Source organism: Rhyacophila brunnea, unplaced genomic scaffold (genome assembly GCF_057557595.1).
Source record: "Rhyacophila brunnea isolate RB1 unplaced genomic scaffold, BYU_Rbru_1.0 scaffold_19, whole genome shotgun sequence".
Taxonomy (NCBI): domain Eukaryota; kingdom Metazoa; phylum Arthropoda; class Insecta; order Trichoptera; family Rhyacophilidae; genus Rhyacophila; species Rhyacophila brunnea.
This window is the reverse complement of record NW_028232848.1, coordinates 25,898,743-25,913,148: the sequence shown is the minus strand read 5'-3', so window position 1 is coordinate 25,913,148 and position 14,406 is coordinate 25,898,743. Positions and strand designations below refer to the sequence as shown.

Below are 14,406 nucleotides of genomic sequence, written 5' to 3'. Positions count from 1 at the left end.
CCATGTAATTTATGGAATTGTTTGTTTGACACTAAATCCTGCAATCTATGCTCAAAGTTTGTGGTGTAAATACGCAACACAGATGCGATATGATTGTCTGTTAATTTTGATCTTAGTTGTTATTTTTAATTAAGATATTTTTATATATTTGTATGTATTATGTATTATGGCGCATTGGCCAAAAGCTGTAATGCCGTAATACTCTTTTTTTATAAATAAATAAATAAATAAATCTTAAGTTTAATTTATTAATGCTCATTGTAGATTTTTTCCCCCACAAATATAGGTACTTCCAAATAAAGAAGCCATTTTGATGAGTATGTTTAACTATGTTTGGATATACCTCAAGTGAAAGTCCCTTGTCGAATTCAATTAAATTCATATCACAATAAGATGCTTTTGCTTCCACATTCTCTAGCAAATCTATTCATTCAAACTGGTGACACTTTGTAGTTCTCTGGTTTAGAGGAACTATCAACTGAAATCTGTTGTTTTATTATATCTCATATACCTTTTTCTATTGGTTGATAGTTAAATGTAATAAAAGTGTTGCCATTTGATAAAAAAATTAAACACACCGTATTTTGAAAATTATTATTAATTGTATTTTCTTATATTCTTCATAATAGGTTTGTAATGACATTGTTATGTAATTAGCATATGTTGAGATATAAATGCTTGTTATTGATCTCACATTTCTTTCTTAGGTCAAATATGTCCAGCCGAGAGATGCTGGCTTATACGAGTGCCAAATTAGTACTGAACCCAAGATGAGCCATTTCATTCAACTCAACGTCGTAGGTGGGTACTTATCTAACTTTTAACTAACATTGGTATTGATTAAGTTACTAATTCAACCATATTTAATACATTCAGTAGTCTGTATTAGTGTGTTATTATAAATAAGTCGTAATACTTTCTTTATTTTAGTAATTTTAATTAAATATGAGTATTGTCACAATTATCATTAACCATTGAAGAGTCTAGAGTGTATAGATGACAATGCGTTACCTGAAATAATGAATTATTTATATTTGTCTAACTCTATCTGTCTGTAATACATAAGCTATTTCTATTTAACGCACGTAAGTTTTCATGCGAAAGGGTTTACGTCTTTGTTGCGCGATTGCATAAATACAACATGTACGTTGCATTCCTTTCATAGGTGCTGTAACTAAACGCCTAGTCATGGAGGTACCAGTAGTCCCAGAAGTACCCGACCTGACGTATAGATAGTAGTTTTTGTTCAAAAATAATGACCATGATAGAAAGTACCAACATTATTAAGTATAAGTTTGAAGTTTGACGATGCTACGTTGTTCAGTAATTATTTGTCAGCCATCAACAGTGAACGCTCTCAGTGAATTTGTAAACATGAAAAAAATTGGTCATAGTTATGTGATACAATACTTTCATTTGAAAGGCTTCAGTCCAACCAATATCAAAGCAGTGCTAGATTCTATTCTGGGGGTGTCTGCTCCTTTGTTTACAATAGTAACATATTGGGTGGCTGAGTTTAAACGAGCTCGGACGAACTGCCAAGACGACCATGCCAGAAATGGTGACGAAAATCCACAAAATGGTATTGAATGAACGTTGACTGAAATTGCGCGAGCTAGTAGACATAGTAGACATTTCAAAAGTGCTGTACATTAAATATTGACTAAAAATTTGGACATGAAAAAGCTGTGCGCAATGTGAGTGCCGCGATTACTCACAATGCAACAAAAACAGTATCGCGAGGATGTTTCAATCGAGTGTTTGGCAAAGTTTCACAGCAATAAAGCAAAGTTTTTGCATATATTCATAAACATGGATAAAACATGGGTCCATCACTTTACACCTGAGATGAAAGAACAGTCAAAACAATCGACTGAAAAGGGCGAATCGGCTTCAAAGAAGGCGAAGACAGTTCCATCTGCAGGCAAGGTCATGGCGTCAGTTTTTTGGGATGCGCGTCGGGTAATTTTCATTGACTATCTTCAGAAAGGAAAATCAATCAACGGCGTGTATTACGAAAACTTATTGCAGCGTTTGAGTGATGATATCAAGAAAAAACAACCGCATTTGGCGAAAAAGAAAATTTCGTTTCATCAGAACAATTCATCAGTTCATACATCTTTTATCGCGATGGCCAAAATCAATGAGTTAAAGTTCAAATTCTTTCCTCACGCACCCTATTAGCCAGATTTAGCCCCCTAAGATTATTTTCTGTTTCAAAACTTGAAAAAATGGCTCGGTTGTAAAAGATTTGCCAACAATGAAAAGGTGGAGTCTACGGTTGATGGCTATTTTGAGGAGCTCGACGATTTTTACAATAAACAGGGTATCTAAGCTATTGAACATTGCTGGGAAAAGTGTATCGACTTGAAAGGAGACTACGTAGAGAAATAAAAATATTTTTTCCATTTTTTTTGTGTTTTCTTTGTTAGGTCGTGTACTTCTGGGACTACCCTCGTATATGCATTTTTTTATTGCGATTTTTAACCCATTTACTCATGAAACTCATGCAAAATACACAGTTTTTTGGAATAGATATCTACCGATCTATATTGGTATTCAAATCGTCACGATCTTTTGCTATGAATAATGTTACCAATAACAAGTAATCTAATATTTTTTCTCTCTCGCACAGTCCCTCGAAACAAACAGAAGACTTCACTATGAAAATTCCATTTCGATAAATATAGATATTGTGTTTAAATTCTAAATTACCTACTTCTCGTCCGTCTTTACAATAATATCTCTCAATATATTATCAGTGATAAAGACTCCATCCAAGATGATTGTTTAATTTAAATCCTGCCTTCTTGAAAAAAGTAATTTATAATTGATTATTAACGTATTTAAATAATAACTTGATTATTTCATATTCTACAAAAATAATATAATTTTTCATCGACACCTCTCGTATATGTAGAAATGTATTATAAATTGACTGCCAGCTAGACGGACGTGTATCTACTCCTACTGGGCCCAAAGAATTGATACTAATAGGTAGCAGAAACCAGCCCAATCATAACACGTACAAATAATTACACACGTATTGTAAAAAACACATATATACAATGTCATACTATCACGTGACCTGAGGCTTTTGTATAAAGCATAACATGTTCTTTTGTATATGTATGCATTCATTTTGGCTCGCTCGGTTCATTCCGTGGCCTAGTGGTGTAAACGTCCGACTCTCGTGATAGGAAAATTTTGTAACTCGTATTCAAATTGCGATTTTTTAAAAACTATTTAAGTGTCCGTTATCTTATTTTCGTTTAATATCTACCGATTATTAAAAGATAAAATATAACATAATGTTATTCAGTAAAATATTGAATTAAAATTCAAGTACCTATAGTAAATATGGCTGTCCTAAGACTTATTCTCAGTTATCTACCACAGCCATACTACCTTCAACAGGAACCCTTCGCAATTGCAGTATATGTATATATATGTTTGAATTTATATGCGCCTGTCAATTACCTACGTGGTCGAAGTCATGATTTATTCTGGATTGGAACTGTTTCCTCGTGTCAAGCCTATCAAGCACCATTAGCGAAGGGTGCTAGATTAGTAAATGCGCTTTCTAAAGACATTTTCAATGATGAACTTTGCATTTTGTTTTTGAAACTTTATTTAACTGTATAAAATTGTCTGTTTTTTCTTTTCAAAACTTTATTTTTCTGTATTAAATTATTGCACTTAATAAGTATGTTTTGATTAAATATTTTTCTGTTATTTTTATTATATTCTATATTCTCTTCTTCTCTCTTGTGAGGGTAATATTTGTTATAATGTAAATCTCATGTTGTGTACGTCTCGAATTTAGATTTGTATTCTTAAATAAATAAATAAATAGTATAAGCGTATACAAAATGTAATGAAACTGCCAAGAAAATTATTACCAATATTCGGCCATTAATAAAACACAATATGTAGACTCATGTGAAAAACAGCATTCAGATTGCAGTGTTATGAATATGCGTGCCCCACGTCTTCGAGGAACTGAAAGCAAAAGAAGACAACTTAACGGGCATAATATAAAAAGTTTCGAATTCATAGAGACATAATATTAACCAATTTGCGAAGCATACACCCTCATTTAGAGATGGGTATTTCCCGAGAAAATCTCAATATTAAGATTCGGGATTTCCCAAAATGATGAAATTTTGAATTCTCGAGATATCGGGAAAATTGAAAAAAAACAGTAAAAAATCCTAAAATCAGCGTAAAAACAGACAAAATCTGAAAAAATATGATTTTTATAAATTTTATTTATATTTTTATTTTATATATTATATATTTATATAAATATGATGAAGACAAATAGAAGTAGGAAAACAAAAATTATTCAAAACATTTAAGTACTAATTAAATAGAATTTCAAAAAACACAGACTGTCAATAACTGGGTCTGATAATCGATTTTGAGTTTGTCGCAATTTGTTGTGCAATGTTTGCGTTTGGTTTTGAGCATTGCTGGACATATTTTTCAAGTTGTTTCGCCATATCTTCTTTATAATATCTTCTTATAAGAAAAGACGTAATCGTATATGTATTTAAGATCACGATCACGATCACGATGGCACACTCGCCAGCCACCACACTCGAACTCAAATTTTGTTTATTTATTTTATTTAAAAAAATCGTTTTTCAATTAATATTTCATAATAAAGAAATCCCGAATCCCGAGAAAAGATTCTCGAGATCCGGGATTTCCCAAAATGTTAAAAATTTCAATTCTCGAGATTCGGAACGGAAAATCTCGAAAATTTCTCGAGAATTCCCGTCGGGAAATTCCCGAAACCCAACTCTACCCTCATGTAAGGAAAGAATGCATTCCAATGCAAATTACCGTCAAGCTAGCTTAACTAGGTATCACTATGATTAAAATAATTACATTTCAATAATAAATATTCTAAACACCGATATTATTATTACAGTAATTATCATTTAAACAGTAGTATATAAATAATAATATATTGTAGTACATTGTAGCTTATTTCAATCGAGCTTGTATTTTAGCATTTATTATTTCAGCAAAATCGTCAACATTGCGTGCATAGTAAGTGTACGGCGCTTATGTCACATGCCAATATTAATATTAAAATCTATTATTAATTATGGAATGAAGCAACAAGATAATTTTCAACCAGCAGCACCCCAATATGCGGCCCTTTTTCTTAATTGTTATTGGAATTTAACAACGCAATTTCTCGCCACTTGAAGCGCTACCTTCATAATGGTTAAATAATAAATAATATGTATCAATATTTTTAATAAAGCATCTTCGTTTAAAATTAAAACGCAAATAAAATATTAGGTAAAGCATAATACCAAAAGAGTAAGAAAGATATTTTAAATATGATCTCATATCATTATACGCCTGCTGCAATTATTCATCAGTAACCTCATAAAATGTATTTTTATTTTTCGTAAAAATTGATATTTTTTTTTTAAATAAAAAATATAAATTGACAAAACGGAATGATAGTCCCAAGATCATTTTATTAAACAATATTAAATTGATAATTTAGTTTAAAAATAATATAAAGAATAATGCAAAATCACGTAAGTTGAAACCTTATAGGTATTTACGATTTTTTTCTAAATTGTCGCTTTCTCTTTGAAATAAAAACATATTTTTTTATTTTCCCCATTTTATTTAGATAGAGATTGATCGATTAAAATAACATATATAAAGCTTCAATTTGACAATAAACTTCTATGCCCCTGTCCTTTAAATTTAACCAGGGCTTGAAATGGACCGGAGCGCACCAGAGCGCTGTTCCGTTCATAAAATCACCAAAATTATCGTTCCGTCTCGTGGAAAAAATAATTTGACCGCCTGAGCTAGATACTTGTAGGCCATATAACAAAAAAACTAACACAAATATTTTTATAAAATACATATAGAATTAGATAACTATGTTGATATTTTCGTAAAAATTATCAAGTGCTCTGGTATATTTTTCCATTTTGAGCACTGAATTTAACATTTATTGAGTAGACAAAATTATTCTAAAGTTCAAAACAAAAAAACATAAATTAGCTTCGTAAACTTAAAGTAGAATTTCCAAGCATAAATAATAACACTCTATCGATTAATAACCACTTAGTTAGATACCTACCTTGTGGAGATGATTTATTGATGATAGTAATTGACTAATTAATCATCATTCATCATGTTTTAACAAACGCTTGAAATATGTACACTATTTAAAATCCAGTGCCTCAAATATTGTATTATGTGACGTCAACAAGCCATTTTCACCACAAAAATTAAACAGTATTCTTACTTAAATAAATCATATTTAGCAAATGTGCCTTGTTTCGTCAATTAAAATTTATCATAGAGATTTATATAACTTTCATTAGTCACACAATTATTGTCAGTCTATCTATACGTTACTTTAAACACAATGTTCACGATTTTCAAGAGATCAAAGTTTGATACACCTTTATTTTCGACTGTATGGATATTATCCGGGGCTCTATCCGATTATCTTTCTCTTAGGTATGCTTACATACTATAGCTTAAAGTATAGATTGGTTCTTTATTTAGTTACATATTTTTTTCCGGCTTATACGCCGCGTAAATGGAAACTCAGTGATTATTGGTAGTATTGACTTGCGTCCCTGATGCTTATCTTAGAATTAGGGGGCATTATGTTGTTTGTTTTTCCAAGGTGCAGAACTACCTTGCCATTAGTAATGCCAATTGGGAGGGCAATAACTATGTTTAATTGAATCGATTCAGATATTGATATATTCCACTTATGTGAGAGTGAATTTAGGTGGACGTTGTTTTTTAAGTTTTTCAGATAGGATCTATCTACCTAGTTCACTCTGTGTGCTTCCGTGTACTTATATTTTTATGTAATTATTTATTCATATTACTCAGTATTTTTATTTCAACATTGATATCACTTTCTTTATTTTATGTCGTAAACGCTTTGAATTTATAATTTGTCATGTTCATTATATTATGTAAACTAAATAAATTAAAAAAATAAAATCATAGCAATATTCATAATATGATTTAAAAGTACTTTATTTAATATTATTGTCATAATATTCACATTAGGATGAAATATCATATTATTTTAAAATAAAAAAAATCAGACCAAAATTAATAGGCCTACAATTAATTAATTCAAAGTCACTTACATATCATCGCTTTTAGACCAACGTTAGTATTTTGCTAACATGGTGAGTTTTGATATAATTACCGAGTTTTAATAATTATAAATAATAATATATTGCGAGAGGGAATATATTTTAATGGGAAAAAAAATAAGAAGACATGACAAGAAGATTTCCAAATTATGGTAAATAATGAAGCTACTAATAGTATTAATATTTTGATTTATTTATAATATAAATTATAATTATGTGAAAAAAAAAATTTTAGTAATATTTATATGGTTTGAGGAAAGAAATTTCATTTTTTTTAAAGTTTGTATTCAGAGTATTTTATCTTTTGTACAATTTAGATTGTTTACCACAATCAATATTCTGACAGTTAGTCAATACTTTAGACTGACATCGACATTTTATCAATATTAATAATCCTATAATGGTAGCTTCGGGCCTTATTTTTTTATATAAAAAATATGTAATATCCAGTATGAGCGATACATTGTAATATGTATATAAATAACTTTATATATTTTATTGCTTAACTTAATATTTTATTTTATAACTTAATATTTTTTTTAATATGAGACTGTCAGAATAACCATTTGCGTATTATAAAGATAATTAATTTCATTAATGTACAATAAATCATATTTAATGTATTTTTATTATTCCTGTTTCTTTTTTTCATACAATTACTTATTAATGACACGACCGCGATAGGACAAAGGTGAATATTATTTTTACCTTTCCCATTTTTCCTCGACAGGAAGCAGCTAATAAAAAATTCAAAGGAATGGTAGAGAAATTAAAGAATAACATTGGCTATACAGTATGTTATTTCAGAGATATATGAATATTACATGTGATAGCGGTTTTTTGAGACTCCAAAATGAGTAGGTAGCGAAAAATAAGTATGTTATCATTGCATTAAAATAAATTAAGAAAAAAAATAATACGTAGCAAAAAATTCATTTACCCGTTAAAAATAATTATGGAAAAAACTATGCTAGCAATTATTTTTTAATAAAGAAAGTCATTTTAATTACACATTAGTAACTAAACGACATTTTCGTTAAACTAGAATGTTGGATTTTTAGGAATTTAATATAATATATTTTTTAAAACACTTATCACCAATTGTGCTAGGTTCTAACAAACCGCCGTCTTACATCAATAAACTATTTCCACTATTCAACGAAAAATTCACAAAGTTTAAAAAATAATATTCTTTATTGAACGTACATAATTTTAAAACATGCCTAGGAAATGTAGAATTTTTTGTTTTGTTAAAAACCTGCGCCCCCCGGTATTCTTAAATCTTGTGAATTATTCGTTGAATAAAATAAATAGTCTATTAAATTGTCAGCAAGTGCAAGTACGTTAATTATTATTTTTGGGGGATCATGACATCGGTTGGTAATTAAGGTACATATTATTTAATACTTTGATTTAAATTATACAAAAGTCGACTGCCGACGAAATGTAGAAAGCGCTTCGGAGAAAATTGTAAAAACCACTTTCGGCGCAATTAAATATGACAGTTAAAGCTTGTTGGTAAAAAGCACATGGGCGCGTATTTTTCAAAAAGATTTATTATATTGTAGTGATAATATTTTTTCCTGACGTGTTTTTAGGTTATGTATAAATTACAAAGATAGGTTATAAGATAATTTTAAAGCTCGCGACGTCACACGTCGAAAAAATGTATTATTTCTCTCGCATACGAGAGACGAGTATTGAGTAAGAACACATATCAATCTTGCAGCATAAAATCAAAATATACTGATCTTATAAAATACTATTCAAATGGGGAGGGGGGGGTGAATTCTATGGATGCATCTAGGATACTCATCGTAAACCCTAAATGTGTTTGGAAATTTGGAGCCTGCCTTATTTTCTTTGTTGTATTACTAGGTTATTTATTTTATCACAAATCTAATTACTTCTTACTCCTACTTCTACTTACACATACACACACTTATCTACTTACAAATCGGTTTTATGAGCGAAATTTAGAATATGTACTGTTACACCCCCGTATGGTCTCCATTTGGGGATGTCTCTATGTATCTGGAGAGGCCCGAGTCGGTATCAAATCCAACAAATAGTATAGCGCTGATTACGAAAATAAATAATAATAATAGAGCCGAGCCGGCAATGCCGTGGATTATGACTGTTGAAAATATTGCAACGTCGCCGTTTTTCTACAACGCTTTCGTTGTTTGGCGGGTAGAACGCTGCCAACAGCCAAATCTCAAACGTGTACATTTCATCCTCCGTAAAATAATTTATTAAAAATGTAACTATTATATAATATTAACTTAAATATACCTTGCCGTTTCCAAAACAATTCCGGTGTGTTATTTGTTCACCTCAACATCCTGAATCCAGACGAAAAACTATACTAAAAATAAAAGTGACAGCTTGTTTTTTCACTTTCGAAAATGGAGGGAAGTGATAGTACATATGGGTACCATCACAAAAAGATGTCAGTTTGAATCCTGAGTTGAACAAAAATCAGAAATTACCTTTATTTAAATTGAAATCGGCACAAAAGACACCTAATTTATTTAATAAACATTAAATAATACAATATAATACAAATAATACAAACAAACATTGCATATTATAAAAGAAAAAACGAATCCAAAAAAATGTATTTCGAGTTAGGTATATCGATAAAGACTTATTTTTACACCGATAATAAATATTATATTATATAAATATATTTTAGTCTACAATATAGTATTAATTAAATTGACGAAACCTTCTTGCTAAAATGTCATTAATTTGAGGGTTAACTGTTTCATAGTTAACGAGATTTGTAATTTCTCAAGAAGATTTATAGGGGTTTAATAACACCATGAAAACACTAATACTTTTTTATGGTCATGAGGCGGTTAATATAGCTTATGTCCTTTACACACTTTATGGTGATTGTAAACGCTTAACGCAAGGCTATAAATAATAACATTAGGCAACTTTTCTTAGAAGATTTTCCAGTTATTATTATTCAAAAAAAAAAGTCTATAATGAGGTCGAATTATATTATATAATTTTTTGAATCATCATTAGGAGTCGGTCCACTAATAAATAAAAGCCTTTCCTAGCTCCCTCTACTCTTCTCGATCCATTGAACTTTGCTACCACGTACATTTATCATACGTTATGAGATTAATTTTTAAATATATATTCTTCTTCCCAGGCCACATCTGTAGGCTGGATTTAGCTTGCTACAAAAGTGTCCTCCATTGACTTTTATTCTTCGCTAATCTTCTTCAGTTTCTTTGTCTTTATTTTCTGTTCTAAACATCCATAGACTAATTATAACTCCTTTGCTGAGTGTATATGGTCAACACATCCAGTTAGATTTTTTGGCATCCTGCCATCTAGTAATATATCAATGGTTTGATGTTTGACTATATTTCTTCATGATTCATCTATATCTTAGAAATACTAGTATATATTATCTTACTAGAAAGTAAACAATTTGCTTGCGGTTAAAATTTTTTTTTTCTTAAAACTACTTATTTATCTTCATTGCTATATTTAAATATTACAGATTTACCACTGTTATTATTATGGATGTTCACGTTTTTTGGCCATTCATAGACATTATATTTAATTTTTGAAGCATTGATTTTTCAGACCATTTATGTAATTTCTTTAAAAATGATTTTTTTATACGTAAATAATATATTCTAACATAATATAAATATCAAATTTGTGAAGATAGAAGAGCGTAAGTCGCAATTTCAAATTTAAATACATCGGTTTGATGATAAATTAAAATAAATTTCGGTTTTAAAACCGTACTTACTAAAAAATCTCTCGCTAAATTAATCTTTTAAATTATGTATCAATATATTTGTTATTGGTAGCAATATTGTTCAGATAGGCACCCAACAGGCCATCAAACCTAATAACAGTAGTCTAGTAAAACATCATTTGTAGTAATAGAAATGAAACAATCACAAACACACACGCTTTGAATAAATCACATAAATATATTGTGATCATAAATCAAACCCGGAGTCCTAACAACATAAATCAAACCCTGGATGAAAGGACAGCGCCTTACGCACTAGATTATTTCATTACTAAGGTCTTTAATGATGATAATATATGTATAGTCTATATTATCGAAGCAGAATTAAAAGTCAGAAATCGTAAAATATATTCGTATGTGGGGAACATATTATTTTTTAATGTAAATTTAACGTAAATTTATTATTTTGGCATATACAGGCTGTAATAAATGAGAATACAATTTACTATTGGTAGTGGTTAAATATTCTTAAAGTATTTTTTTTAATGTAACATCACACAAAGAAAAAGAATTCGTCTTGTAAATATCAAAAAGTCTCAAAGCAGAAAGATAATAATATATAACAAGGTATTTGATTTAGGGGTAAACGCACCTGATTTTTTTTTTAATTAGAATATACGAAACAAATGAAATAAACTTGCAAATGGAAAATGAATTGATTATTCACGAACTAAATGGACACGTTTATTATTATATAATTTAATTTCTTATGTCGTAGTCGTAATGTTTAAAAACAGAAAAGACAATTTATTATATTTTGAATGGGTATTCATTTTTTGAAAACATTCCATGCGTATAAAAAATCATTTTGTAGAGAAAAATACGATACCCCACAGGACTTGAACATGTATCTGCTGGATTCGCGCCTGTACGCTTTTCAAAGTCTAAGTACGTTATAAAAACTAAATAATGGAGTAATCCGCGACGTTGGTTAGTAATTAAGGAATTAATTACTAATTAATAATTATAGTGTGTATATTAAAATGCATGAGATATTTTCAAATTATGTATATTCAATATAATTCTCACAATCTCAAATCTTGTGTCTTATTCTTTGAATAAAAAAGTGTATTATTAATTATTCTGAAATTTTATACTTTTAAATTTCGATTTATATATTTTTAAGGTATTTTACAATCTTTTTCTTAGCTCGTATTCTTATTTGTCCGGTGCAAATCTTGCAATCGATTTTTAACTAACTTTCCGACTAGCTAGACATTTGAAACTTTTAGAATACATCAGAACACGATGTCAATGCATTTTTTAAATACTTTTAGCCATCTTTAAGTAGAATTGAATTCATTTTAGTTAATTCTGTTTTGTATCAAAAGTTATTTCGACACCGTTATTGATTGCTAGGGGTCTGGGGTCCTAGCAACTAAATTATAAACATATACGTGCGTTACTATGGAAATCAATATGACATTTCAGTATTATTTCTATCAAGTACATATTTTTTGATCGTTTAAGCTAGTCAAGTCAAGTTTATATGATTCAACAGAAAATATAAAAACGTTGTATATAAAAAGTTCTTTTTATCTTGTAATTATTAAGTATTACTTTTATCATGCGTGGAAGCTGTATACAATATAAATTATTTTTAAGAATATAATAAGGTAGTTTATATTATATTACATTCGAATACATTTATATTTTTGGTGTAATTACTTACCAATTACGTTAAGACAAAAAGCCTAATCAAAAATGTTTAATTAAACACATAATCTTTTGTAAGTAATTAGGATTTTCCATCTACATGTATGTAATAATAATTAAGATTGACTAGGTGGAAGAGAAATAATATACTATAGTAAGTAAAAAGATTTGTTTCAGAATAAATATAATGAACGGTGAGTCCATATTATATTATTATTTATTAAAATGAGGAAAAAAGAAAATGTTATCATTAACGTAAATCCATTTTCGTTGACAGTGTTTTTAATCTTGTTTGACAGTGACTAAGATATAATATCTGGAATGTAATATTATATAAAGGAAAGATGTTTTTCAACTGTCAGAACTAAATTGGTACTTAGTGCTTCGGACATATTGTATGCAGAAATGCCTGCAATCAAATTATACTCTTCTGGAAAATAATTATTATTTTGATAGATTTTTTAAAATTTATAAATGTTTTTTTATTATATTACGTAATATTTAGTTTTTTTTATTAAATTCAGGCGATTTGGTATTTGTTTAATTATTTCTGATTAAAAATACAATTGAGTAGATATGAGAATGCAATGTTGGAACATTACGGTTCCGTTGGATGAACTTATTGACTTAAGACGATACATCAGTGAAACGGAAAATAATATTCAACTATAGGCGCGACGAAATTTTCAACACGCTGGCATTCGGAGAGCAAACGTCGAGGTGTCAATACGTCAATTTTTTTCGTGTTGGTGACTGGGGTATTAATTCTTAAATCTTGTAAAGATAACTAAAAACGTTACCCATTTACTTGAAAAAGAAAACATGTTAATGAATATATTATTATTGTTACTAATAGAACAATAAACAGAACATTAAATGGACGCATGTTGGATTTATATGACAAATTATATTTCGTTCGGCAGGCGTAATTTGCACAATCCGCGCATCGCCTAACCACGATATTTTTAGAAAATGCCTCAACTGAGGTATAGCCTTAAGGCGTCTGTAGTATTCTTTTATACATGTGGTATTCTTCGGTTTGGCGGAGGATATGTATTGCAGATGAGATACGGTGGTGGTTGTTCGTGATGATGGAGGGGGCGAGATTTTATTTACTGTTTTAAATAACTAGAATGGTACAATCGATGCAATATAATAAATATAACGGTAGTTCGGTGCGGTGTGTCTTTGACGGAAACTTGTAATCGTGTGCGATGTCCAATCAATTTTAAATCGCTATTAGAATTTTTTACCGGCCGCATTATGAAATATTATATTGAAATTATTATGAAATAATATTAATTCGCAATGTTATGAAATTGCAGATCCGATACCTCATAACATTATGAAATCATAATATGTAGGTACTGACTGATTGTGAATGAAAAATGGATATTACAATTATTGAGATCTGGGTTACAGGAATTTGATAACAGCCATACTTGTACACAAATTTTATATCTGTATAAATATTACTTGAACCAAATTTGGTATGGGCATTCCAGTTAATATGTTTATATGATGAATAAGAGTCCTTATGGGAGATATATAAATACTGCCCGCCCATGGTGAAGCACACATTGCAACACACAATCTACTGTATTGCTCATACAATTGCTTAGTTCCTCAGAATCATAGCGTTCGACCTCGCCTGCACGCTTATTTACCTTGTTCAGAAGTGAAAAGTGGCTGCGACGTGTGCTTCACAAAGGGCGAGCTGCTTTAGACCAGAGAGCACATCGTGTTCCTGTAACATATGAATGGAGGAATTTCAGACATTTA

General features: G+C 29.6%; 1 protein-coding gene across 1 annotated transcript in view; it reads left to right on the top strand.

The window, feature by feature from the left end:
- LOC147072868 (neurotrimin-like) overlaps positions 1–14,406 on the top strand; it is a 52,581-nt gene that overhangs the window by 27,921 nt on the left and 10,254 nt on the right. Inside the window, exon 5 of the mRNA XM_085945903.1 lies at positions 708–801. Coding sequence (XP_085802029.1) covers positions 708–801 — 94 coding nt within the window. The remainder of the gene's footprint in view (positions 1–707; positions 802–14,406) is intronic.